General features: G+C 43.5%; 1 protein-coding gene across 8 annotated transcripts in view; it reads left to right on the plus strand.

Moving 5' to 3' along the window:
* Positions 1-27677, plus strand: part of nSyb (neuronal Synaptobrevin) — a 73083-nt gene that overhangs the window by 35005 nt on the left and 10401 nt on the right. For 2 of the 8 annotated variants that reach the window (XM_055065198.2, XM_055065196.2), the window contains exons 1-6: positions 706-811; positions 5424-5464; positions 6995-7118; positions 17998-18076; positions 20268-20347; positions 21704-21755. In XM_055065198.2, the coding sequence (XP_054921173.1) occupies positions 5457-5464; positions 6995-7118; positions 17998-18076; positions 20268-20347; positions 21704-21755 (343 nt within the window). In that variant the 5' untranslated portion in view covers positions 706-811; positions 5424-5456. Of the gene's footprint in view, positions 1-701; positions 812-5423; positions 5465-6994; positions 7119-16722; positions 16802-17997; positions 18077-20267; positions 20348-21703; positions 21756-22534; positions 22587-27677 lie in introns of those variants that run through there. The other 6 variants (XM_055065182.2, XM_055065188.2, XM_055065177.2 and 3 more) reach the window with 6 other exon arrangements.

Here is a 27677-nt window from a genome sequence, read left to right on the forward strand (position 1 = left end):
GTAGGCATTCCGCGAAGTTGTTCTGCAGTTCTAAAAACCTAGCAGTGTTCGCGCGCAGTACACGTCCAGCCATCTTAAGGCAGAAGAAGAAACCATGATCCGGGTTTCTTTTTGGCGACCACTGACGTGACGACATCTGCCGGAAAGCTTCACAACCGTCGTTCTCATCGATCACGGTTTTATGCATTTGTTGGCTTGAATGTGCTATTATCGGGTCCTTTGTCCACATCTGTTGCCTTTTCTGGAAGCCAGGGCACGCTCGGTGCTTCGGTACGCAGTATGAGTGTGATCAATATTTTGGCCGTACTATTCTGGGAAGTCGAGAAGCGATTTGTGTCCGTCCGCAGGGAGCCATTTTCTTCTCAGAACACACGCGTAACGTGTGCTGTTTAATCGTCAAACTGTTCCGTAGTCGAGAGCATCAGGTTGACATTCCGGCATTTGATATATTGAATTGTTCCAGTTTCTCGCAGTAACAGTTGACATTACTATGACGCTTCAGGCTACATTTTTAGAGAATTTCTAGGGAAAGAAAGACCTTAGTTCTCATAGAATGCGAAAGAATAAAGGTGCAGGGCTAGTTTTCAAAATGGGAAGTTGTTTCAAACGCCCCGATCTCGTACTGGGGCGTCCATAAAAAGTGCAGCAGACGACAGCCAAGACCGATCGAGGCGCCACGCAGCGTCGGTTCTTCTCACAACGTACGCATCTCGTCCCCGGATGTATGACGTCATTGAAAAAGCTGTCGCCATCATTGATCCTGAGTGCCCTTTAAAGCCTTAATTTTAATCAACCTCGGGCTCGGCAACATGTAAGTCGCCTTTCCTTTGCGTTCTTCGTCGGTCTCGTTATGCAGTGGTTACTGTAACACTTGATAATTAGCTACGGACAGCTTTCTTTCGACCTTTGCTCGCTAGGCCACTGCCGGTTCTGCCCATCCCGGACTTAAATTTTTGTTTTTGCCTTCGCGGTTATGAACCATAACTCGATGCTTGCCATACGCGTAGCATGTTGTACGAGGAAATTGAAGGTCCTTTTAGAGGACATATGTACAGCCCTTTCGCCCGAGCCGTCAACTCGCTAGTCGTGCGGCAGATTGCTAGCTCCGCTTCGCAGGCTACTCAGCCCCCATCCCGAATCGAAGCTCTCCATTTTGACCCAGCGCTGTGCGTTATTTGAACCAAATGTGGCTGCAATTTGGCCGCTGCGCCGTAATTTCGCGGATCCAAATCGAATCCCTGCATTGCAGCTAGTACACATTTCCCTAGAATGTTCGCGGCACAGCGTTCGTGGTAGCCTTCAGCTGTGAAGGGGGCTCTATTTTCGTTTTGACAGCAGCCCTTCTGGCAGGCTTCGACATAGCAGAGCCGCGCATTTGACGCACACCTGACGTGACGGCGCTTCGTCGCGCGGTACGGGAGGTCACTCGAGGAAATCGTGCTTGGGATTCGCGTCGAGGTCAGTCGACCTCGTTTTTCTTTTCCTGTTCGTTGACGGCCAGGCGCTGCCTAACGTTAGTGTGGTTGAACAGCCGTGTGCGTGGGCGTTGTTTAGGATACGGCCGTGCGCAGCGCGAGACGGTGTTAATTATCCCTCCCACCGCAGCATTCTCCTCTGTCTTTGCAAGGGAGGGCACCTTATAGTAGATATCGAGGCATATTTAGTCGGGTGTTCGTGGGTTACTCCTTGGGAGCCGTCATTTACTTTTTTTTTTCTTTTTTTCGTGCTCTTCTGATATCTCGTGGTCTGCCTTCTCGCGTTCTTCCGTCCTGTATCTCAGCTGTATGCGCCAGCCTTGGAAAGATAAGTACTCGCCGACCGACCGTTTCGTTCGGCTTTGTCCACGGACGGGTCTCTTGTTGCTTCTCGAGAACAAAGCACAACGCATCAGTCACGCAAGAGACGGGAGGGGGGCGGCTGTCTTGTCGACCGCACGATGACTCACGGGCTAGCGCTAGGAGCCTTCGCACGGCCAAAGAGCGTGCAGACGTGTTTGAGAGCGTTCCACTGCTGACACGAGCTCCGATTTTCAGCGTTGCCTGTAAAGCGATGTCGACCATATGCCGGCTTCGTCCACTATTGGCAGAGATAAACGCAGCATGGGGAAATACGAGTACAGCCGTCGGCTGTGAGAAGACCTTTGCAGAACATCTGTTAACTCTGCCTGCACTGGTGCTTTTAACAGCTGTGCATTCTCCTGAATGGAAACTCGCTCAGGTTAGCCGGCCCGCTCGTTTAAAGAGAGTGGCAGGATATCTTTTGTAATAAATGAAGTCATTTTCGCGTGCCTACAATTGCCGCAGCCTTGCACCAGAAGTGGTGCACACTTTTTCTTAATCCACAGACCTCAGTTGCTGATTGATGGAGTGCCAATTTTGCCACATTATTAATGTGAAGTTGTGTGTATGAAATCGGTTTACTTGAGGGAATTGGCACTTGTAGCTGTGTTGCGAAGTTGAGAGATAAGTCGGTAAAATATCAGTGGCTTATACAATGTAGGTAATGCTGTAGTCGAAGGGGTTACCAGTTTCTTAATGTTTGGGCAGAGTTGTTTCAAAATGAGCGAATAGCCAGATTCTAGCTTGCTGGTCTTGTAGTTTGTTTCTTTACAATGGGGCAGAAGACTCTATTTGCAAAAGACATTGGTGACCTTGGTGCTATAGAGTATTTGATTGGCACTGTTACGCTCATGTGCAGCTGCTTAACGCATGTTTTGACAGGAGTCGGGTATTGTGGCCCGAAATCGCGGTCATCCATAAGGGTCGCCACACACAATCAACATGGCATGATTCATGCACCTAGAGCTTTGTTACTGTGGTTATTTCAAATCTCAAGGTTCATTGTCCTACTTTTCTTTTGAAAACTGCTTAATTCAAAATTTTGATAAACTATTCTTGCATGGAAAACGGCAATACTAAATAGACATGACTTCTGCAGCTGGAAAAGGCTGCTCGTGGAGAGTTGGTTAACCAATACGGCAGCCACAGAGAAAAACAAAAATTTACTGACAAATCGCTGCTTTGCAAACCTATTGAACAATCTGCCAAATAATCAACCTGATGCAGTGGCAGCTTTTTCCTTGCCTATAAGCTGTGTATGAACATTGTCCTAGGTGGCTGTAGATGATTTGTGTGGCATTTAATGTGTTAAACATTTTTCTCTCTTTGCCTTGGATCATATAGCGATTACATTTAATTAGTTTAGGCAGTCAGGCTGATAATGTGATGAAAATTTGGCTATTACGAGGGTTGTCCAGCTCAATCCAAGATTTTTTTTACTTTCCAAGTTTAAACGAGCACCTAGGCTCGAGGTTTTGTATGCAGTAGAAACTGGCACCTGTGTCCTGTTACTGGTAGACTGTGCTCATTTCCCATGTGTCTGGATAGACTGTTATTCAAGATGGCGGACAACAGTGTGAACATCTACGTGGAACAGCGTGTTGTGAAGAAGTTTTTAGGGAATGAGGGCGTAAAACCTGCTGGAATTTACAGAAGACTTCAGGCTTAGTACGGTGATGAGGCACTCAGTCGCAGTAAGACATTTGAATGGTGTAAGTGCTTCAAAGATGGCCATATCTCTATTACTGACGATCCGGTCGTGGTGGATCACTGCCCACGGTAGTCATTACTGAGAACATTCAGTGTGTGGAGCAACTGATCATGGACAATTGTCGCATAAACTGTCATGAAATTGCAAGGGCGTGTAATTTGTCGTTAGTAACAGTGAACACAATAATTAATCATTTGTTGTTCTGAAAAGTGAGTGCACACTGGGTTCCAAAGCAGCTGTGTGCTTTTGACACAGAAAAGTTGAAGTCTGTAGAGAACTGAAGGAACGCTATCAAAGGGAAGGGCCAGGATTTTCTGAAACACATCATGACATGCGATAAAACATGGGGTTCACCATTTCACCCCAGCATCCAAAAGAGCATCATAGCAGTAGAAGCATACGGAATCGCCACTTCCCAAGAAATTTCGAACAGTTGCGTCTATTGGTAAAGTGACGGCAAGTGTATTCTGGGATAAACGGAGTTATTCACGTTGATTTTTTACCCCATGGCGCAACTATCAACAGTGATTATTACTGCCATGTTCTGCGTCATGTGCACAAGAATTTGTGGAAGAAACGTCCGGGTTTGATCACAAAGGGTGTGGTCTCTTTGCAAGACAATGTACGACCGCATACCGCTCGACGCACATTCCAAACAGTCAAGGAACTTGGCTGGGAGATATTACCGCACCTCCCCGTATTTCTATGTCGAAGCATTCCAGGAGTTAGTTAAACGCTGGGATAAGTGTATAACTGTAGCTGGAAGTTATGCGGAAAAGTAAATCCACTTTCCGCACTTCGAAATTTGTTCTTCTGTTTGTTTCTAAAAAGAAGTCCCGGATTGACGAACAACCCTCGTACAAAAAGCTTAACACGTGCTCGCTATCTACTTCACATGCGTTGTACTTCATTTATCAAACACTGGGCTGCTCTAATCTTCATGCTTCATTATAGTTATTTATAAACATGCATACACCGAAAGTCTTCCAGTTAGCTTCAAAAGCAAGAATGCTTAAGTAAGCTTGTGCAATGTTAACAAATTTCCTTAACGACTGCTGTGGCAGGGAAGAGTAGTAGTAAATACAAAATACTCCACAAGCAAGGGCAAAATGAAGCTGGACTTGTAGACAGCAGCTTTGCAGTTAAATGCAGTTAATTTCTGGCCCAGGCCACATAGCGAATGACTTTAATGTGATGTTATATTACACAGTAATATTGCATAAATTTAGGGATCCAATTTTTCTATGAAAAGTCCACATAAGTCAAGCTACGTTCCTGGCTTATTTTATTAATGTGATAAAATAAATGTTTAATAGTAAAGAACAATTGACTGTCCTGTTGCTGCAAGCTATGATATCAAGGGAACTTGCAGGAATTTCAGCGTGCATCCACCTCTTTTGCCATTTTCTGGAACTCTCACTGCAGCCTATTTGTTATTCCAGAATATAATTAGCCAATCTACCACAACATTCTCTATGTCCCATTAACCTTTTCAAATATGTTCACAGGATTAGATGAGTACATACATAAAAAATTTACACAATGTCAGATGACAGGGAAAGCAAAGTACCATAATTTTGATCGTTTTCATCCAGCACTATGTGACATCAATTCCGGAGTCTCCTTTTGTTGAATTCGTTTCCTTAATGTAATTATGCTCCTCAGATAATAGTTGCAGCATGAACCTGTATCCTTAGGCATAGACTGGTTGAAATTGCAAGCTCATGTCATTGCACATTGTCTCTCACATGAGAGAATTGCGATCGAACCATCCTATTGAGGCCTTTGCAGATAGCATCAGTGCCCTATTTTTGTTGCTGTGACACAGAGTTTATGTTTTGTATTTCCTCTACAAGATCATGTTCTCATTTCAGCTATTCTAGGGCAGTTTGTCCTATGTACTGAATATGTACCTGTAAGTAGACCACCCACGCGAGCCGTGGGTGTGTTGCATGCATAAGCTTAACATTTCCTTCTCTTGTGACATCTTATTTTGTATGTACTGATTATGCGGGTTGTTATCAGTCCTTTATAATATTGGATACAAAGAATATCGCATGATCACTTCATAATGAAAAAGGAATTTACTCATAACTGCAGTAATTATAAAACACAAAACGTAAATGAACAAATGCAGTCTAAAAATATAACTCGCTTATGTGATGGTTGCTCACAGAAAAGTTGCACTACAGCATTATACCAGATGCAGAAGACAACAGAGAATTGTAACAAATGTAAGCATGGGGCTGTAATTACACAAACTGCAAAAGTTATATTTTGATATGAGGGCATGAGCATAAAGAGCAATTGTATGTTATTTCTATAAAGTGATCACTTGCAGGCACAATGTGTATTCTAGTATGGTTAAGAGCTTGCCTAATTTTTACTTAAAGCAAGTTATTTCTGAGCACTTAAAAATCTTTCATAACATTAATGTCATAAACTGCCTACAGTAAAGTAATAAACAAATGGAAACAGTTCCACATTGGGCATGCGCTTGCATGTCTTTCTCATTTGGGAGATCACGCTCGTGAAATGGGAATAGCTTCCAAGGAATATAACTACTAAATAATTTAGTCAATAACTACCGTCCAAGAACAGGTTTCATGTTGACTACAGTGTGCTACCCAAAACGCCCTTTGAGTTTTAGCTGTATTTTTGCACTGAGTATGGATTTAACCATCAAACCTCTTGGCAGCTACATTGACAGTCCCAGCATGGTGTTATACTATTATGTATTATCAGTTTGTGAACTGGTTTGATCATATACCTCTGCAGCTTGTTTTGTACCTTTGAACCTGTACCCTTGAACTGTACGTTGGCCAATTTCCTGTTCGCAAGTTCACGTACATGACTTGACATGACAGGATAATTCCACATCCACTGCAATGGCTGGGAACAACACTGGTTAACAAAGACTCCCAGGGCTGAGTCCACTACAAGTACACACAAATGCCCAAGAAATTTAAGGGTGGCAGCTGTGGCTGTAGTTCAGTTGGTAGAGTTTCAAGCATGTCATGCAGAGGTTGTAGGTTTGTCTGTCGAGTTGACTAAATTTATTTAGGCATGCAAACAAAGTGCAATATGCCAATGAGGTGTGGCTAAAGTACATGGACAAAGCGAGCCTCCTGGCTAGGCTTAAACCACTGGTCACAGATCAGGTATGAGCGGGTTGGCAAAACACAACAGCACTTCATTGCTTGATATGCACAGGCTCGCTGAAATGTACGAGTACCTTCACAAGCATTGCACGGCGGGTGGTCATGGGGTTACACAAAGTACACAGCAGATACAGCTGGAAAAAGAGAGGAAAAAAGACTTAACAGATTTAACCAGTTTAAAACTGGCTGAAATTTGTCTTGTAACTCTATACCTGCATCTCGGAAGGAAGCTAGAACTTAATTCACTTTGGGAAGTGTGATGTATTTATTTACTTGTGTTACAGGTCTCAGCCAGGAGCTGCGGGAGGCCAGCCGGGGGCCGACCAGGAGGGGGCACCCAGGCCCCCAAACCCCCAGCACCAGGCAGCCTCCAAGCGGATACAGCAAACACAGGCACAAGTGGACGAGGTGCGTTGGTGACAGCAGCAGTGTTTTGTTTGTTTTACTGCGCCTACCCATTAACTACTTCATTCTGTGTGCTGTGGCATAGATGTTTGCCCACAGTGTGTATGAAGCCTGTGTGAATGGCGTTCACCCATTCGCTTCGTCCCATTGGGCGCTCTCCTGTGCCTGGTGTTTCACATCGCATTTTCCTGCTACGTTCAGTGGGTTCCATGCTGCAAGATTATCGCTCTAAAGTCTACTACAGACATCGCAAAATGGTTCAGCATCAGATGCAGTTTGATAAAAGCATAGAGAGTTTAAAACATGCAGGAATGTGTAGTGCAGCCTTGTTTTTTGCACTCAGAATGCCTCTTGGACAAAAAGTCCAAGTCCATAAACTGCCTACAGTGGCCATTGAGAACTAGGCATAGCCCCTCACATTCTGCTACATGGTGTTTCGTGGCAAGTGCTGAAAAAAAGCCCACTCGGAAGCCTATAAGCTTTTTTTCGAGCCTGGCACACTGGTTGCAACAGCTACAACAACGTAGCGTGGCGAACGGGAATCTTTTGTTGAATTACTATGAACTCCTGCTGAAAGTGTGAAGTATGTCCATCTAGTGTGCAAAAGCCAAAACAACAAGAACAGCTGGCACTGCGCAGCCATCTATGAAAAAATTTCTCAGAAGATCCTATAAGAAGGTGGCCGGTGCAGCATGGCCACCTGCACTTTGGCCTCTTCTGGTATGGCCAGCTCGGCACTGGCCGTGGAAGCAAATGGGTTAAAAGCCATGGAGGAAAAAAGTGTAGTTTTAAGGTACTACTAGGTAATTTGGCTAACACAAATTTCATTGTGACTTATTACATCACATCTTAAAATACCATTGCTAATCCAATATTTGTTGTAAGCACACGTGTTAGCATGCTGTCAGTCAGAAATATTTCAGTTAGAGTTTTAGCAGTGCCATGTTACTATACGGTAAGTGTAGTAATACTGTACAGGAAGACTTTTCGTGTGGCATACTAGACGGTACGGAGTCTATACCGCATAAGGTAACATGCACACAGTGTTTTGCGAGCCAAGCTGGACTGAGCCAAGACAGTGACAAACTGAAGCCTACAATAGAGTCCGTGCTGTGCATGTGCACGTCTCGTGCATTTTTCACCATGGTAGGACCAAGGGACTAGCTAAATTTAAGTCGCCTTCTGCAACGTGACGAAGTGGCAGCACGCATTCGCCGTGAGATCGAGCTAAAGGTGGCAGCACTATTGTCACGTTAGAGTGGCTATGTGGTCGGCGACACACATTGAAATGTACATGGCAGCACATTGCTGGGATTTATGCGGCCCAATTTTCTGGTAATGAGACGCGCTGGCCTCAGCGAACTGATTATACATTGCCTTCCAATGCCGCATTCTTGCACGAAATTTGCCGAAAGGTTCTTTTTACTTGAAAGAAGCGCAAACTGCCATTCAACAGGCAACTGGCACTCAGCCAAACAATGTGTTTCAGTCCTTCCTCGGGGCTTTTTGTGCATGTTTCACTGGTGTTCCGCATGCCCTGTTAAATTTGTTGCGCAACTTCATTGTTACTGCGTTCTCTGTAAACCTTGCACTGGTTCTAAAAAGTCAGCACCCCTGCGCAACAAAGTTACAGTAAAAAGACGGAGGGCACTTTACCTCACAAATTTTAAGCATGCATCTCCGCTTCATTCTTTTTTTTTATTTTTTTTTGCTGCGATACACGACCAGTTAACGAGCTTACTTAAGCTAGTAGGTCTTTGAGCTTAAGGTTTGAGTAACAGCACATAGCGGGATAACCAGGTTGCTTCGTACAAGTTCTGCCTCAGTAATACCAAAAACATGTAAAAAGCTGCCCTTGCATGGGGTAAGCGAAAAGTGAAAACGCGAAAACCCACAACTTAAATGTGACGCAAAATGGTTACCTTCATGGCGTCAACCAGATATTACAGTAACACCTCAGGCTGCCGCGTAACCACGAAACGAGAGTTATGCAATTATCGCAGTTATCACGATGCAGTTACTTTAATATAAAGTGTGTGATGTGATAATGAGTCCGTGCTAACAATATTTTTCTTTTTTCCGCTCGGTGATATTCAGGCCTCCTCATGTTCATAGGTATCACAGATTGCAGAATGGTCAACACATTGCGACAAGTCTGTAATGTATTTACATATTTCTGCAACCATTTGATATCTTTAAAACGAGAGAAAATGCTTTCTGTGGTTTACTTGAAACACAAAGCGACAATAAAATTGTTATACTTATGGCGAACGGAGGGTGCGACGGTGACACATTGCGCACTCGGCATGGGCAGTCACTGATTTTGCTACAGTGCGAAGACGACAGCGAAAAGCTAACTGCTTCTATACATCGTCAGAAAATGCAGACCAGCTTTTACGGTTGTGCTTCTACCACAGAAGAAATGGTCTGAAGATATGCGTGCCATATGCACACATGTAAACATGTATGGCATAGCAGACGACGCACGGTGCGATCTGTCCGGGCTTCAGCCAGTGGTAGCTGGTAGACGACTCTGCTTGATCTCGCAGCTAAATAGGCAGCACTTCTAACCGGAGAAATAAACTTGAGGTGAACTGAACTTGTGGCCGTACCCTTCGTAATGGGTGAATAATATGCTCGGGTTAAATGAGAAAAGAAAAGAATAAAAAAAACTATGCAAAAAAGAAAAACAGGAAAGAAAACATTGCAAAAAAGGAACAAAGCACTATTCGGGTTGGTGGTGCCATCTCTTGGTGGCGAGTTTACTCAGAGGGGACGCAGAGATATTCTTGCTGCAGCTAACAATATCCTACTTATCTGCTGGTGTAAAGTGTCTGCAGCGGTGCAATTTGCTACAAGCAGTGTTTTTAATGTATTGCTTCGATGAGAGCACCTGTGTAACACGAGTGTTTCACGTGTTGCTGGACAAAGTGCCACAAGGTGTTGCTACCGGCTTTGTTACTGTAAAGTGTTACTGGCGTCCATGTTTGCCATACATAACCCAACACTACCATAAAGACTAAGACATGTATGGACAAGCTAAAGCTTTGTAATATTTGCGAAGATGAATATTTCGTGCTTAGCACATAGTTGTATTATTCTGCAAGGCCTGAATATTAGCCGCTATCATTCAAATTACCATATTCATCGCGGAAAGCTAGTAGGGAACAGTAATCCTGTTCTGTTTACCACGCTTGCTGTACAGTAACATGGCACTGCTAAAACTCTCTATTGACTAGTTTTGCTTGCTGAGGTATTTTAGTAGCTCAGAATATAAAAGAAACATCACAGCAGCCTAGTGGTGGGACAGAGTTCTACAGTACAATCCACTCATAAAGGGTTGGCTGGTAATAAAGCCAACAAAATCGCATTTCATCAAGATGTTAGGCTGATTGTGCGTTGAACCACATTCCTTAAGCCATATCTAATCTGGAATTGGCAGCCAAATACTTATTGGGCATTCTCTTTAATTACAACACTGTACTACATAGTCCAGCTGCTGTGTATTGGATGGTGTAGCCATAAAATGCAGTGGAAGAGGCACGAAAGAGCAGGGTAGGTCATAACTGAAGCTTCTGCTGGGGGCACGCTAACAGATCGGGCACTGCCATGTTCACCAAAACTTTGCGAGTGAGAACGTTATTTCATGTCGGGAGGTTTCGCCTACAGCCAGATGAGCTCTAGCGCATTGTTCTGTTAGACAGGGTAAGAGCAAGTCTAGTTGGCCAAAAAATTTTGTGGGACACAAGATTTGCAAGAAAAACTTAATTCCAGAGAAGCCTGGCAGATAGTGAGAAATTCGACATTTCAGCCCGTTGCATTTAAACCTACACAGTGATGCATTAAATTAGAAGCACCACGCTTTAAAATAGCAGAACTTGACATTTGTCATGTAACCTGTCTCGTAAACTTATGCCGTGGTCGACTGTTCATGTAATGAGCCATTTGTGCATGTAATGAACATCTTCTATTTATGTTGTTCAATGTGACAATCAAATTTGGGACTACACCCAGCAGCAATCTCGTGCATGTGCTTTGATTCTGTACTTTCTGCACTTTTTGCTGCATTGTTGCAAGAAATTGCCTGAGAGTAAAAGTATCATGCTCTGTAGCTTGCAGATTTAGATCACCTTAGCTTCAACTGACGAGATCTTGTTGCTGGCTACTTGCAGCAGCTTAGCTGTTTTCTCAAAAACACTGTTATTGTTGAGTTTAAGCTTGTAAAAGAAAGTTGTTGGATCTGCCAAAAGCTTAGTTCTTGAGAATTAAGGCCTGAACAAGGGTTGTTCAAATGTGTAAAACAGCACTGTTGACACAGATGATGCGCTGTGTTAAACTTTCCTCTTTTAGTGCTGCTGCAGGGAAGTCTCATTTCTGGTTAACCACTTTGCAAGTGTTACTGGGTGCTTTTGCTGACAGCAAGTATGCCTGACCATATGAATTGTTCCTTTCCTTTCGTTGGAGCACTTGTTTTGAGGGTTGTCCCTTAAGTTCTTGGCCTGAAGCTAGTTGTCTACGGCAGGTGGTGATTCAGGGTTGTGTATATTATTATGGGTTTTTTTTTCTGCAAAAAGTAACGAGCTTGCACCTCTAAAAAAATTGCTGCCATCAATGTTGTCTGTTGCCAGGTGAGGGTGTTCCTGTGGTGGTGAGCTTATTTTTTTTTCAAGACAAAGCAAGCAACTATGCTTTCAAATGAAGCCCAGGCCCATGCTTTAAGTTGCATTCTGGCAGAAGTTGGATGTCTTCCTTGAACAGCACAATATTCCAGACTTTGTATTTTTGTTGGCATGTACTACAGCCTTTGTCAAATGTATACGGCCTACTCGCGGTGCAGTTCCTGGGGCACTGCTGATACTCTAAACCTCTGGATGATTAGTACGAGACTTCCTTTCATTCCCAAAGCATTGGAACTTGTGGTATGCCTCAGGGACTCCCTTACATAGCCTGGTGGTTGTAGGCAACACAGCCCGTATATTTGGACAGAGTACATTTTTTGTCTTAACACATCAGTTATGATTCCATCTTACTGAGGTGCTAAGTTATTGGATCTGCCACAGTGTCTCAGCGGCTATGGCATTCTGCAGCTGAGCACAAGGTTACTGGTTAAATTCTTAGTCATGGTGGCTGCATTCTGATGCAGGTTGAAAGCAAGAATGTTTGTCTACTTTGATTTAGGCACACCTTAAGGAACTGCGGGTTGTTGAATTTAATCTGGAACCATCCTTCCTCTATGATGTGTAGTGGCTTTGGGACGTCGAATCTCAGAATTAGATTTTTTTTCAGTTTTTTGGTCAAGACACATTGAATGTGGAGTTTCAGTATTCCCTGAGGTACTACTGTTCAGGGAGCAATTTAGGTCGTCTTCCCCATCACATAGCCAGTAGACTTCTCGTTCATTGCCTCTTTTGTGTGCCTGCCAGTGTGGTAGTGTATTCTTCTAGGTTTTTCGTTTCTGCCGAAGTGACAGGAGTTAATGTCTTTACCATGCTTTAGCATTGGGCCCATTCTACGAGTGTCGGAACTGTCATCAGCATGTCTCGATGGCAAGAAGTGCAGATTTGCCACCCACCATTGGCCAGAGCACTAAGTTTTGCAAGAGCTTGCTACACTGGATATAAGGAGTAGTTTCATATTGCACCAGTGTAGTCGTCTCGGGTACACACCTCCTACTCCAGGCTGATAACTTGGGGGACAATCCTCAGAAATTTTATTTTCGCCTATGCTGTTATGTCTTGAGGGCACATCTAAATGTTCACTTGGAGCAGGTGACAGCAGTAGCAGCAACTCTGCAGACTATGCTTGTGTCATTAAGATGAAATTCATGCAGGCTCACGAATTTTTGTTTTTTTCGCATATTACCGTATTTACACGCATAATGAACGCACTCGCGTAATGTTAGCACCCCTGAATTTTGTCGTCAAAATTGATTTTTTTCTTTCCCGCATAATGATCGCACCCTGAACTTGTCACAGCGATATGTTGTGTGCCAAGTCTAGCTAATGATAATCACGCTTACCATCTGTCAAATGCTACGCGAACGACTCTTGAAGACGTACCAAGCGGTCTGCAGGCACCCAACATCCTTAAGCAGATGCCCCATTTCATTCCTTTTATCACTTTCTGCACTTCCATGAAAAAAAAAAAAAGCTACAACCAAACTTGCCTCGGCTTTATTATTTGTAGGCTTCATAATAGTTTTTTGGTCAACAACAACAACATAAAAGGTGCCTTTCGATTCTTCTCGTCTGCACTCATGGGCACGCACCAAATCGCGAGCGGTAACGATAGTGGCCACGTTTACACTGATACGTTAGTAGTGTACCCTATTCATACGCCGACGCTTGTAACGCAGCTAAGATATTCGCCCACCTTTAGCGGAAACATGCCGTATTAGGATAGCAGTGAAGACAAATGCCGCAGTTTCCGCAGCATGCCCGACATGTTTTCCTATGTCACTGGTAGATAAGCGCGCCCATCTGTTTCTGTCCTCTCAAAGTGGACATGGCTATGTTATAGTTGAAAACTTGCCGATATTAACAATATTATTACTGATACAGAAGAAACTGTTTCAATGTACTTAATGTACTCACGAGAAGAAAAATAATCACGTTCGGCGCGTTCGGCTTGCTCCGGCGGCCACCATTTTTGTTTTGGTGCCCCACACTGACTGTGGCAGCTGCCTGCTTGTTGACCCATTGTGATCCCGCAGCAAACGCAGGATGAAAAAAGAAAATGTTTCTTTTCGTGGGAAATTTAACCTGCGTAATGATCGCACCCCTGAATTTGCGTCAATTTTTTTGACAAAGTGCCATCATTATGCGAGTAAATACGGTATGTCCTCCTGTTGGCAAATATTCCTTGCTCTCAAGCACAATTCTATATAACGAACTTGATACAATTATTTTGTCTCCAGTTGTGCATACCACGAATAAATTCTGATTTTGGGCTTTTAGTGCATACCTGCTTGGAAGTGTTTTCATTAGAGGTGCCATTTATTGTGTGCTACCATATTTACACGATTGTAAGTCGACTCGAATGTAAGTCGACCCCCCCATATCGCGTGACCGAAAAAAAAAAAGGTAAGAGAGCATACCCGAGGGCGCATTCGATAACAAAAATTTATTAGTAGCTGACATGGTCACTGGGCTACTCGTCTTCACTAGTGCTGCCATCGTCATCGTTGCTGCGGTCCCAGAGCGCGTCGTGGTCCAGCGAAATTTCAAATTTGGCAAACGACCCCACCAGGACATCTTGCAGAACAGCAGCCCACGCCAAATGCACCCAACTACACGCAGCCGTCAGGGAGGCTCTTTTGACAGGTCCGGTTGACGTAATTTCGCAGTTTTCTGCCGCCAGCCACTCGTTGTACTCACAGCGGAGCAGAACCTCAACATTAAGGCGAAGGTCCGGGCTTGTTTCATGACCACGTCGCACTTCACTGGCAGGGACCGATCACGGATTTCAGCGACGTACGCCGCAAGCTTAGCCTACAGCTCCGGAAAGCGTCCAGACTTTGGCACCTGGGAAATTTCTCACTTGTCGTCACAGGTGAAAATTTCGCTTCGCTGCAGTCGCCACTCTCGCACCATCCGTTTAGAAACATCGAAATTGCGGCCCGCTGTGCAGTGATTTGTTTCTTCGGCGTAAAGGATGGCAGCCCTCTTGAACGCTGCTGTGAACGAGTGCCGAACGATTAGTGGGCCTGGAGCACTCATGACGACTGGGGAAGCATAGAAGTAGCACGTAGCCGGCAGTCAAGTGGAACGCGTCAAACCAATACCATGCCAATACCAATGCCTTCAAACAGAGAAAGAGAAACCAGCGAGCGGTGTCTGCTCTTCCATGAACTACCGATACTCCCCGCAAGCGCCGCCGTTCTGAGGGTGCCGCCGCAAATGGGAACAGCAGCGCTTCCATCTACTATCGACACCCCCCCATGAGTGTTGCATGCACTGTAAAACTCTCAAAAATGTTGAAAAACCCTTCCGAAAAGCGAACAAACACACGGGATAGCGAAAAGATACGGGTAGGGCCATAGAGCAAATATAAAATTCTAACTACGTTGTAGCTCCCGTTGGTATCGCTTTTTTTGGCGGGGCCATGTTTCGGTTTCGATTGTAAGTCGACCCCCCAACTTCAGACTTCCAAATTTAAAAAAAGGGGTCGACTTACAATCGTGTAAATACGGTAGTTTCCACTATTGTAAGAAGAGAAGGAGTGGTAGTAGCTTTTGCACTGGAAAGTGGGTATGCATCCTCGAGGATCATACCTCCATCTGGAGATGGTTTTACATTTTTGCACAATAATGCAAGATAGTGCTGCCTCTGTTCAGAAAGGCGTATTGCAAAATAATTGTATAAGCCAAGCTAAATGATACATTGCACTTCTGGAATTTGAGGTAGATAGTGTAATGTTGAACAAGAAGCTTTATGGTCAAGAAATGAGCTGACAGTTGTAGATAGGTGGTGACACTAGTATATTGAACGCCCCTGTGCAAGCACCCACTCGCACTTAATCACCGTCTGCTTGGGTCTAAGTTGATTGTTTAACGATTAAAGAGGGTTATGCTAGATTCAAAAGTAAGTGAAGACACGAAAGCGTAAGTCCTATGGACTTTGCATCACAAGAAGAGCCTAGACTGGGAAAGTACTGTGAAATCGTCATAATGACGTCGCTGGTGCCATGGTTTGTGCTAAGAATCGAGGGGAAGTTCTGCCTTGGCATCCTTTGTGATCAATCGACTGTTTATGCCAAGGAAATGCAAATAGCTTTGTGAGAGTATTCAAGTGAAGTTTGTATTGCCTCACTCGTGTCTGTGTTGGTGTTACCATACGCAAAAACTCGAGCTGCGCGAAAATAAGAATTGCTTGTCAGGCTGCGGATTCGAACCACCAACCTCTGGGTTGCAAGACCACCACGCTAACCAATTCAGCCACTGTCTATTCATCATACGCCCTTTAAAGCGTAGTTTTACCGGCAGTCAGATGGGGAGGCCGCGTTTGGTTCATTCTGCTGAAGAGCAGGCTGCATTGAAGGAACGGCAACGGGAGCAGGCCGCACGTCGGGCATTCGGTTAAAGAACAGGCGGCGTTTCATGAATGCCACTGGCAACTCGCTTGAGAAAGCGCTCGTCATCGACTTGCCAACCTCATCGTGAGGGAGCGCGAAGCCGATGCGTTACAACGAAGAGCCGTGCATCCCTAGCTTCATTTGCACCCCTCTTTGCAGTAGTGGAAGGGCGGTCATTTTTTGTAATCATCCAAAATATGGTGCATTTTTGTTTCACCTACATGTAGAATCTCTGAACAGAGATTAGGTGAAAAAAAGGATTCACCTGCATTAAACTTCTAGCAGGTCATCCTGCACTATGGTTGTGGTAATAACATATCTGTAGGTTGCTGGTACTGCTGTCGCCCTTCTGTTTGGCATGGGTTCCACTCAATTGAACTGCTGCAACTGTTCATACTAAAATATGTATAACACTTTGCTGCCTCGTGCCTTGCAAACAAGAATAGCACTTTCTCTGCACGAATTATGTTCGAAAATTTCAAACCACGGGGTTTGTTTGCATTGGGAGGTTGCGCTCTTTCTCTGCTGGGCCCAGGTGGTGGGCATAATGCGTGTCAATGTTGAGAAAGTTTTGGAACGAGACCAGAAGCTGTCTGACCTGGATGACCGTGCAGGTGAGAAAACAAGAAGTGCAGGTTGTGTACCGCTAGGCATCACTGCAGGAATGCAGGAGGACACTTAGAGCTCGTAACACCACAAAGGAACCAGGGTTGTTACCTGAAGACTGGCATTTGTTTGGTTCTGTAGAGTTGTGTAACATTACCATAAGCGTAATTTTAAACTTCGCAGGCATGTCTCCTGCATGGGAGGCAGGGTTGGACTCGTGCAGATGAAAAGTTTTGCAGGCTTAATGCCTTCAGAAACTTCCAAACCTATGAAGCCCCATGACAACTGCAGAGACCATCATTTTTACTTTAACACATTTTAAGATATTGTGCTTACTGCTGCTGTGTTGTGCTGAAATTTAAGCATGGTTCATCCAGAAAAAAAAAATAAAACTACCGTCGTTACTCACCTTGCCATCAGAGATGAGTAGCTTAGAGGCATGGACTCTTTTTTGCCACCTGTAGGCAACCAAATGTTGGAATAAACCAGGAAAATAAAATGCCAAGTGTTCATATTGGAATTCAAGGATTGCAGTCTTCATAAGAAATTTGAGTTAAAAGTGGTGGTAAGCACAGAATCTCCATTTAAGGTTGTTGGATTAATAATGCAAGTCACTGTTTACCTTACGTTGTGCTTCGTCAATTCGGTGGTAGGTTTACTAATTAGCAACATTTATGATGGGCCCATGTCATTTTCTTGGGCAGTATACGTTGGTGCATGAAAGGTGATGCAATTTTTGTAATTACTGCCCGAGAGCACATGTGAACCTAACTTGTCAATATACTGGTCATAAGGGTACAACTGTTTCTTCTGTGGTGTGCTTGCTGTAGATGGCTTCCTCGCAGCACCTGGAAAGTGGTCTCTTGTCATGTGCACACCAGTTACCGTTCTTTTGTCATGTGTGCCAATTGTGTTTTTTCAAGTGTGGCGACATATGCTTTGTAGTCCTCTTGCCACCTCTGCTTTTTCCGCAGGCAAGCATTCATACTAATAAAAACCCCTCGCCTCTCTTCTGTCATCTGATTCTTTTGCATACATCTTCCGGCTTCTCTTCTCTTTCCTTGTGCGCCCATGCAGCCATGGCGAACCTGTGGCAAAAGGGGTGCAGTGTTGTATGCACCCGTTTCCGTGTGCTGTCCTCTTCTTAGTGCAATTTTCTTCCTTGTGTGTCTCTTTCCCCGCCCATGCCCGTCCCGGTATTTAGGTCGTGGATATCATGCGCACAAACGTGGAGAAAGTGTTGGAGAGAGATCAGAAGCTGTCGGAACTGGATGATCGTGCAGGTAACTTGTTGATGAAGGCTGCATTCTCGGCACTCCTTTCCACTTCCAACTTTGTGTTCCTCCTTTCTGCCCATTTCTGTGCTACTGCACCAGATGCCTTTTTCTTTCTAAAGCTACTCTTCTCGTAGTTCGTGTTCTTCGGTTGGTGGTGTAGGTTTCCCATAGCCTCTTTTCTTGTCACTGCACGCATTTCGTTGTGGTTTTGGTTCTATTTCGTGTGTGCTTGCCCTTCTGTCGCAGCTTGAAACATTTGTGTTGCTGTTTGGAACCTCACTTCAGTTTCTGTTGTGTTGCTGTTTGGAACCTTGCTTCAGTTTCTGTTAACTGCTTTAAGCACCTTAACACAATGCAAAAGGTGCGTCTGTTACCCTCAGCTTATATCTGGGTTCTTAAGCACGTTTCACAGGCCATACTGGCTAAGTGGTTTGGGAATGGCATATGCTTGGCACTACTAAGCTGTAGGAAGGTTGTGACATGTGGCTTACTTTTCTGCTAAGCTAATGGAAGGAAGTGAGCATGGTGTTCAAATTCATTCAGACATTGTATGCCTAAAATTAAGGTCCTTGTTTCTTTGGGGAAAGGCACTTGCAAACCTAAAAGTGGCCCACAGGTGTGACCTTGGCAAAGGCATATAGCATCAAAACCATCATTTACTGAAATATTATAGCAGTTTTAGCTATGTTATGAAAAAAAAATGCAGATTGAATGACCTTAACACATTGGCAAACAAGGGTTAGAGGGAGGTAGCAGAAGATGCTCAGGAAACTACTTCAGTGTGTATCACTATGTACCTGACATCTTGAGACCACACAGGAAGAACTGCCTTGAGGGACATTGGGCAGTACTTTGCATTTTTTTAACACATTCGGTGGCACATTGTCCAGCACTCTATGCCTATTACTTCTCTCAGGGAAGTAATGCTTATCTGAGTAATGTTTATCGTATTCATTTAAGCATGAGTCAGCAAATTTGCTCCAGGTTGTAGTGGCACCCAGTTTGGGCAATTTATTTTCTGCATTTATTTACTTCCAATTTCTTAGGAGCTTCGTATGAGGCAAGTAAGGGTATTATTAAAAGGTACTATTTCTTGTGAGCAAGCACTATGTCACTGACTGATTCTAACAAATGTCCAGCAGCTCCTGAGTCTTGCTTTTGTTTTGTTTAATCCTCTAACTACTACTGCAGCCACCCACATTAACTATATATTTTATAAGCTTTAACCGCTAGTGCATCAGCTTTGCCTGATACTTTTAATTGGGTAATACAAATATTACTGTGGCAAGCGAAGTTGCAGCAAGCAGTTCTTGAGAAAACTTGTTTTCCGTTAGTTCCTGATACTTGACAAATTGTCCTTAACCTGTCCTGAATGCTTGCCTTCAACCCACGCTTTTCTGTGACATAACGTCCTTTTTCTGTCTGTTGTGTGTGTGTACTCCAGATGTCTTTATTTGTACAACTTCTTTCTGTACAAGTGCTAGCTAATTGTTTTGCGAATTGCTTAAGGTGGATCCATGTGACTAGCTGCTTTGAGAGCTCTGAAGGCACAGCTGTTTGCTTGTCAATTTGCAATTGGAGGGAAGGCCCTGAGGGGATGGGACATTTTATTTATTGCCCACGGAGCTTCCTTGTCAGACTTTGCAGGTTGGTTGGATAGAGCATTGTGACCTGTAGTCAACTGGTCAAAGCAGTAGTTAGTGCCATAATGGGGATCCACCTTTTGCCTACCTTTGTATGAGCCCTCAAGTTACTATACAAAAATGGCCATTGTGTGTTTGGTAATGCTACTGTCACACAGGTTTTCTAGAGCATGCTCGAGTCAGTTCAGATTGAATTCAATGCAAGTTCAGCACTGCTACACATTGCTTTCAAACAATCTTGACTTGCATTTTGTTTACAACCAGAAAAGTTTCATTGAGGATTGAAATTGCAGGTGTGTATAACAAGACAATTCGAAACTTTGTTCAATTGAAATATAATTTAATATATAACTCACAATTTTACTAGACCAAAACACATGTCCTGGTGCTCTTTGGCCTTAGATGCCCTTGCGCCAATAAACTTCAATCATCATCATCAAAATCTGTTCTTGTGGTTGTGATTTTTATTCACTATGTGCACTTTCAATTTCAAATTGATTGTTTCTAATTGGCGCCTGTATTGTGTATGCTTGCTCCAATCATAATTCACACAGATGCCTTGCAACAAGGTGCTTCACAGTTTGAGCAGCAGGCTGGAAAGCTGAAGAGGAAGTTTTGGTGGAAAAACTGCAAGGTGGGTTGTGTGGTTGGTTGGTGTCGTGTGGTTCTTTCTGTGTCTTGTCCCTTTTTTTGCGCAGTTTTTTCTTGGATTTCGTAAGGGTTAACAGTGCTTGTATCTCCTAGTGGACATGCAGGCACAGGCAAATGATGCTTGCTCTGAATTTGCGCTGATAACTGCTGGATGCTTCTTAACTGTAGGATGAATGTACTAAACAGAAAACTCGGTGCCCTTCCACTGTGTGAGGGATGATCAGGGAAGCTGTGTATGTGGGTCCCCTAATGGCGAACTGCACATCGGCTGCGAGCTGGCATGGCATTGCACTATCTCCGGGATTGGCCCACGTATGGGGAGTGCTTAAGGCTGTTTCATCTCCGCTGCGGGTTGGCCCGGCATTGCACTATCTTTCGGATCGGTCCACATATGGGGAGTGCTTAACACCTGCTTCACCTTCGCCGTGGGTCGGCCCCGCATTGCACTATCTTTGGGATCGGTCCACGTATGGGGAGTGCTTAACGCCTGCTTCACCTCCACCCCGGGTTGGCCCCGCATTGCACTATCTTTGGAATCGGTCCACGTATGGGGAGTGCTTAACGCCTGCTTCACCTCCACCGTGGGTCGGCCCCGCATTGCACTATCTTTCGGATCTGTCCACGTATGGGGAGCGCTTAACGGCTGCATCACCTCCATCACGAGTTGGCCCCGCATTGCACTATCTTTCAGATCGGTCCATGTATGGGGAGTGCTTAACGCCTGCTTCACCTCCGTTGCGGGTCGGCCCCGCATTGCACTATCTTAGAGTTTTTTTTCTATACACGGACACGATAGTGGAGAAAGTAGCGCTTATCAGCTTTGCTGTAAAAATATCGACATGTGGCACAGATGTTGATGGCCATGCTATGCATACTTATCACCTCTCCCGAATGTTTCATAAAAGGCGATGAATTCATGCTCATTCTACAATTTTATGAATGTTTATTCAAGTCTTGTGAAAAATAAATTGGCATAAAGGTTTCCCTTGTCTGCTTCCCTTCGAGGTAACCTGATTCTGAAAGGACACCAGAGGGTTACCGGCTTGGGGCATGTTTATACAAACAAGATTGTAAAGCGCTCAAAATCAGCAATAGTGAAGTGGCTGAAAAAGTCTGGGATCTAAAAAAAAAATCAATATGCTGTTTGTCAGTTTTTGCTTGTTTAAAGTTTTCTGGTGCTTCTGTGCCGCATCTAAAGGAAATTGGGATTGGCCCCAAGCTGAAGTGTCTGAAAAGAGTCTGAATTGCTGAGTGGTTGTGCAGCGATAATATGCTGTCCATTTCTCTCTATTTCTTTTCTCTCATGCAACCTTACTTTGGATAACACACACATCTGCAGATGATCGCCATAATGGTGGGGATCGGTGTAGTTGTTGTAGTGATTATAATTGGTAAGTACAGTGTAAACTATTGCTTGATACTGGTTGGCATGGGCCTCTCACGGCCATTTGCTTCGCCACACCTTCTGCATGCCATGTCCGAGAATTTTCTGCTTGCCCTGCCAGCCCTGAAGTCGATAATCGTGATGCTTGGTTAGCTCCTAGGACGTGGGTGCAGCTGCACTTCATTTAAGGCCTACCATATTTATGGAAAGTTGCACAGAACACCTAACTGCAGTTATTCCTAAATTGCTGGAGAGTACAAGGATTAGAGAAGGGAACACTTCCAAATTTGAAGGGTGCTGGCTTTCAGCTATGTTGATTACCAATAGTTAGGCCATGGATATGCAAGCATAAAGGAAAAAGGGAGGAAAGTGATCAAACATGTTTAAGTTCACTGAGTGGTGTCAGTTCGCTCTTGAAAACCGTATTGCACAATTTCGCTCATTTTGCTCAAAAAAATGAACAGCAAGATATATACAATCTTGCATGGCAGTGCAACTGTTAATGCATTATGTACAACTTGTAAGATATTTGCTGTGTCAGCTTCAGCCTGGTAATTGCCAAGCTGCATATGCAAATGCTAATTTTCCTTCTAACTCAGCATAACTGGTAGGCTGCGACCGAGGTGTAGGGTAACTGAAGTTCGGGTACGCCTGTAATTGGTGTATATAAGGAGGGTGCCATTTGCATATAGTTCGTTTGTCTAGTGTGAGGTGCTCTCTTTAGGTGTGTTCTCCTACACTTTATGAAGCCAGGCCTTGTGTTTCTTGTTCTTATTTTGTTTACAGATGTGGGCCATCTTAATTGGTGTGATTGCAATCATAATAATTATCATTATTGGTAAGCCTGTGTTCCTTTTGTTTCTTTTCTCATTTTGTTGCCAAGAGCTTACCTTTTATATACATATATATGTATATACATACAGGGTGTCCCAGTTAATTTTGACCAAGATTTTTAAAAAAACCCGAGAACTCTAGAGAAATCGTACTGACTGCATAGTAGCGGCAGTTGTATCTACTTACAGCCAGTATATTTTCCACCACGAAGTATTAATTAGCTAATTGATTTTAATTAGCAAACATTTTAATTATTGCTTGAATCGCAAACATATTACTTACGTTGGAGGGCACCTTAAATAACCTCTGAATCAAGCATTTATTTCATGCCAAAGTGGTCCTGGTTGTTTTTTCTAAGAAAAAAACAAAAGCCCGCAAAACATGCGAAATACGAAATAGATGCGCACTCGCATGCCACTATTCAAGCGCCTACAAGCAACCATTGAAAGATATACGGCTGCGTTCTCTTATCGCCGCATCGTACAAGGCTCTTCTACGCTTATCGATGCATCAGCGGCGTGTTCTCTTGATACCGCGACCATAACATAGCTTGAAGCCCTGTATCGAGCTGCCGCCGCTAGTAAAGTCGTGTATCCGTGACTATTCGCTTGGGAGCGCCTGAGTAGTGGTGCGCGAGCGTGTATCTATTTCCTATTTTGGATGTGTCATGCGTTTTTTTTTTTTTTCTTGGAAAAACCGAGGCAAAGCTGAGCACTAAGCAAATGCTTGATTCGAAGGTTATTTCTGGTGCCCTACAACTTTGTAATTGATATGTTTGTGATTAAAGCAATAATTAAATATTTCACTGTTTAAAAGTATTTAATACTCCGTGATGAAAAAAATACTGGCCGTAAGTGCATATGACTACGGCTACTATGCAGTCGATACGATTTGTCTAGAGCGCTTGGGTATTCTTGAAATCTTGGTCCAAGTTAACTGGGACACCCTGTTTATATATATACGTATATATTATTATTATTATTATTACTATTATTATTATTATTATTATTTCTTTCCATGCTCTTTGTTTATTGTGCAGAAGTGCTTTATTCTCCTAGGCCACTCATTATTATATTATTGCTTCATTATTGTATTTTTTTTCTGTTTTGCTCTGTGTTTGTGTACAGTTTTATCGGAGCTTCGAACAAAGAGTTAATGATGCCAATATGCAGGTACTCATTTGTATTAGAAAAGATCGTTATTTAAGGAACAAACATGAAACTTGACAAATTTAAGCTGCTAACCTCAGTCTTGTCAGTTATGAAAGTAGGCGTGTTCTCTTAGCATCATAGTGTCTATTCTATTCTGCTAGAATTTGATTAACTTGTGCGTGCGCTGACTTAACTGGCTATTTCTTGAAAGATCAGCTCTGCAGTATTGGCCATTCATGCAACTCCTATTTTGAGCTAAAGGCCACACAGGAAATTATCACCAAATCAAAAGTGCTTGAGCTGGTAACATATATCAGTTTCCTGTGATATCAGATTGTCTGACTGATTAGCTGATAATTGTCAAAGAAAGAATGCATTGCATTCACAAAGCTCTCCATGCTTGCCTTCTTTATTTAAGAGTGGGGAAGGGTGGGGAGGTGAGGAGGACGTTTATTTGAGAAAAAGACCAAGTTGTGATGCCGTTCAGTGCGTATAGCTGGCATGTTAGGACAAAAGAAATAGATGTGCTACTAGTCATGTTTTTCTACTAAACACTTTCAGAGAGAGATTGAGGCAAAATATAATTTCTAGTGTAGTACCAATTGGTTCTTGCTGGCTATGTGCTCTTAATTTTTAATACTAATTTCAAGCACTTGGTTCGTTAAGGCACAGATCCCGTGATACTTTCATATTCACACGTTTCAGCGCCTATTATGTTGTATAACAGAGGCTGCTGCCTGGGGGTTTGGGTTTAGTAAGCCGTGCTGTATGTTTCCTTCCAACATCCAACCAATGTGAAAGAGGTAGTCTGTACAAAGTTTTGGTGCACATTATAATTCAGTGGCTCAAAATCGTAGTCAGAGTTCACTCCTAAGGCATGCTTTGTTGCCAAAGTGTGGCTTTTGGGCATGTAAGAGCCATCCATGAATACTTGCCACATTGAGGTCTTTACATGTGCAGCATTTTTGGCTGGCAGGTCAACAAAATTTTCTGGCAGGGAAGCTGCCTGCAACACAGGCAGATGTCTGTCTATCAGTGTTTCTCATTTTGCATGCCTCTGTGTCCTGTTATGTGTACTTTCCCGAATGCATGCTGCATCCGACCATTGACCGACTTGATGTGCATTTTGCTGGCGCTGTTACCTTACACTGCGAGGTAACCATTTTGGTTGCAGTGTATGTGGTGCAGATGCTCTGCAACTTGCCCTTTTTCTTCACTTTATGACTATGCTAAAGCTTTTTTGATCACTTCGAAGAAAACATGTCCGCAATGTCTGATGCATACATTGTAAACAGAACTTTCTATAGTGAAAACAATCCCTAAACAGCACCGTCCACAATTAGGTGAGCATGGGAGTCTTGACTTTATGTTGACCTATGCACATGTACTCTTTTTATTTTTATCCAGCAATTTCCTGCTACACTCTCTCTCAACTTATTCTGAGATCTGACATTTTTGTACTGATACCCTTAATTTAGCAAACATTTAGCCTACAAATACGCACAATGTGTTGGAGCAAGAACTAGTGAAAAAGGTGGTCACTATCAAAAAGATACTGAAATAAAGATAGCAGCTACAAGTTGCTGATGCCGTTGTTTCACATGGGTTTCATTTTGCATATACTAGAAACTATTTGAGCGGACTTACTAATTGTGGAAACATTTGTCCTTTACAAGGGCCTCTTGAAAGCTTGGAAATATCACACATGTATCACTCTGATCAAAAGCTCCAAGGCTACTATAATGTAGCAGAACTGCTACGTCAAGAAACTTCTGGCATTTGAGAGATGTTCATAGGCTGGGGTTAAGGGTACCACTTGGAGGCGTTGTTTCATTTAGGATGTGTGCCTGCCCTGATAGGTCAGAAGACGTGTTATATTTCTGAGTGCACACACTATTTTAATCAATCAGTCAAGCTTATTAATATTAAATATTTACCTACACCTGGCAAAGCAGACACAGAATGAAGATCTCAAGGTCAGACCAATGGAGGGGACCTCCTGCATGACAAGAACTCCTCTCAGTTGGGCAAATTTAGTTTCACTTTGAGCTACTAACAGCAAGGTTCACTTGCTCAGAGCAAGTGCATCTTAGTGTCATTCACAGGCTGTCACACAAAAAGCTGTGACACAGAAAGCAAGCATCACTGTAGAACATATTACCAAGCAAGTGCGTTTGTCGCACTCATTGCTGCATCAAATTGTGTAGCCATGATAGCAGTGCTTCACAAAAACTACCCAATGCAGTTCTGCACCAATTTTGAAACCACATTTTTTGCGATTTCAAAAGTCTCACAACTGCTGCCATGCCATTTGTCTTGGAAACCGCCTTTCTTCCAACGAAAGCTGTCTAGTTCTTTAGGCACCAACACTTTGCCACTGTCAGAAAATTCCCAACATAGTGTGTGGCCCAGGTGGGAAATGCAGTACTGTCTTGTCTTGCCTTGGCTCATGGCTATCAATCATGTTAATTTTGTTAAACAAATGTTGCCCAAAGCAACAAGTATGTAATGTACCTTGTGCAGGGAAGTGCACTTGCTCAAGGTGTCTCCAATTTGCCCTTGGGACTAGAGTATTATTACATGTCCCCGTGTCCAATGTTGTCAGGGTGGCATGTGAGCTTTTGCCAGAGACTGCGCGTCGGACACGCAATGGAACGAGAATGTTGTCATGGCAGGCATACTCCATCATATAGTGGTGTCTTGTAATGCATACTTGAATGTTGAAACATGGCAAAGGAAGTTCGAAAGCTTTTAGCATCTCTTGAATTGTACTGATTCTAAGCATTTGTTTGCATCCTGCACAAGTGTCTCCTCTAGCCAACCCAGAACCTCTGCGCTAGAAATAATTTTTGAAAATGTAGAGCCATGAGCTCCTTCAATTGCCTGTGCTACAGTTTCCTGCAAGAATGCATTTTGCACCCGTAGTGCAGATCTTTTGCTTTGTGAAACTTTTGTGGGAGCAATATGTTGCATTCTGGTGAAGGTCCAGTAGTTGAGCATGGTAGATACAGAATCCAGATTTCCCTTAATGTTTATTTGACTGCACAGAACTTAGCCCAAGTAGCGCGCTTCTGTCGTTTTGCCCCCCCCCCCCCCCCCCCTCCTTTTCACCATGCACGTCTTTTTCTCCCATTTCACGATCTCTACATTGCTGAACTAATGGTTTCTGTGTACATATGTACGGTTATCCACTTTTAAGAACTCGTCACTATTCAAGGCGATGTTATTTCAGCATTTTTCCTACCTTTGGTCGAGGAAAGACTTGATGTGGCTCACCAATGTGATATCTATTCATGAAATGCTAATATGCATTCCAAATTTAAGTTGCAATGAGGGCTTGGATACTGATGACAGGTTCACTCATTAGTGGATGACTGTGTACAAGCATAAATGCATGATTGGTAATTTAGTCTTGTAGGGTATTGATAGCATTCCCAAAATTAAGTGCCCAGAATTTGTCAACTCTGATGCATCACCAGTTTTTTTTTATTTGTTGAAGTAAAACAGAGCTTGACATTAGCTTAGTCAATCCTAAGGTCTGCTTGTTAATTCTTGATAAACATACACATCGGCCTGTGGTTGTGTGTGCCGTTTGCCAGTACATATGTTTGCTTACCTCATGTGTAATGGGTAAATGAATGCAATGAAAACAGTCACAAAAAGCTAGTTGGCAAAAAAGACCTGCCTCGTAGACGATGAAACACGCCTGTTCTGACAAAAGCACATTCTGTACGGTGATGGCTTAATGGAACTCTGCAATGGTGCTCTGTGCATTAATATGGTCAAAACTAATTGGCAGTCCTTCACTGTGGCACCTCTTCTAAGACCACTGTGAAGCCTTTGGGCTTTGCTGCAGTTGGCATGCATTTTGAACTGGTCACATTAAAAAGGTGATTTAATTATTTGCCAGGCTCTCGGCGAATTACGACTTTGCACCATAATTA

The sequence above is a fragment of the Dermacentor andersoni genome, chromosome 3 (assembly GCF_023375885.2).
Source record: "Dermacentor andersoni chromosome 3, qqDerAnde1_hic_scaffold, whole genome shotgun sequence".
Lineage (NCBI taxonomy): Eukaryota > Metazoa > Arthropoda > Arachnida > Ixodida > Ixodidae > Dermacentor > Dermacentor andersoni.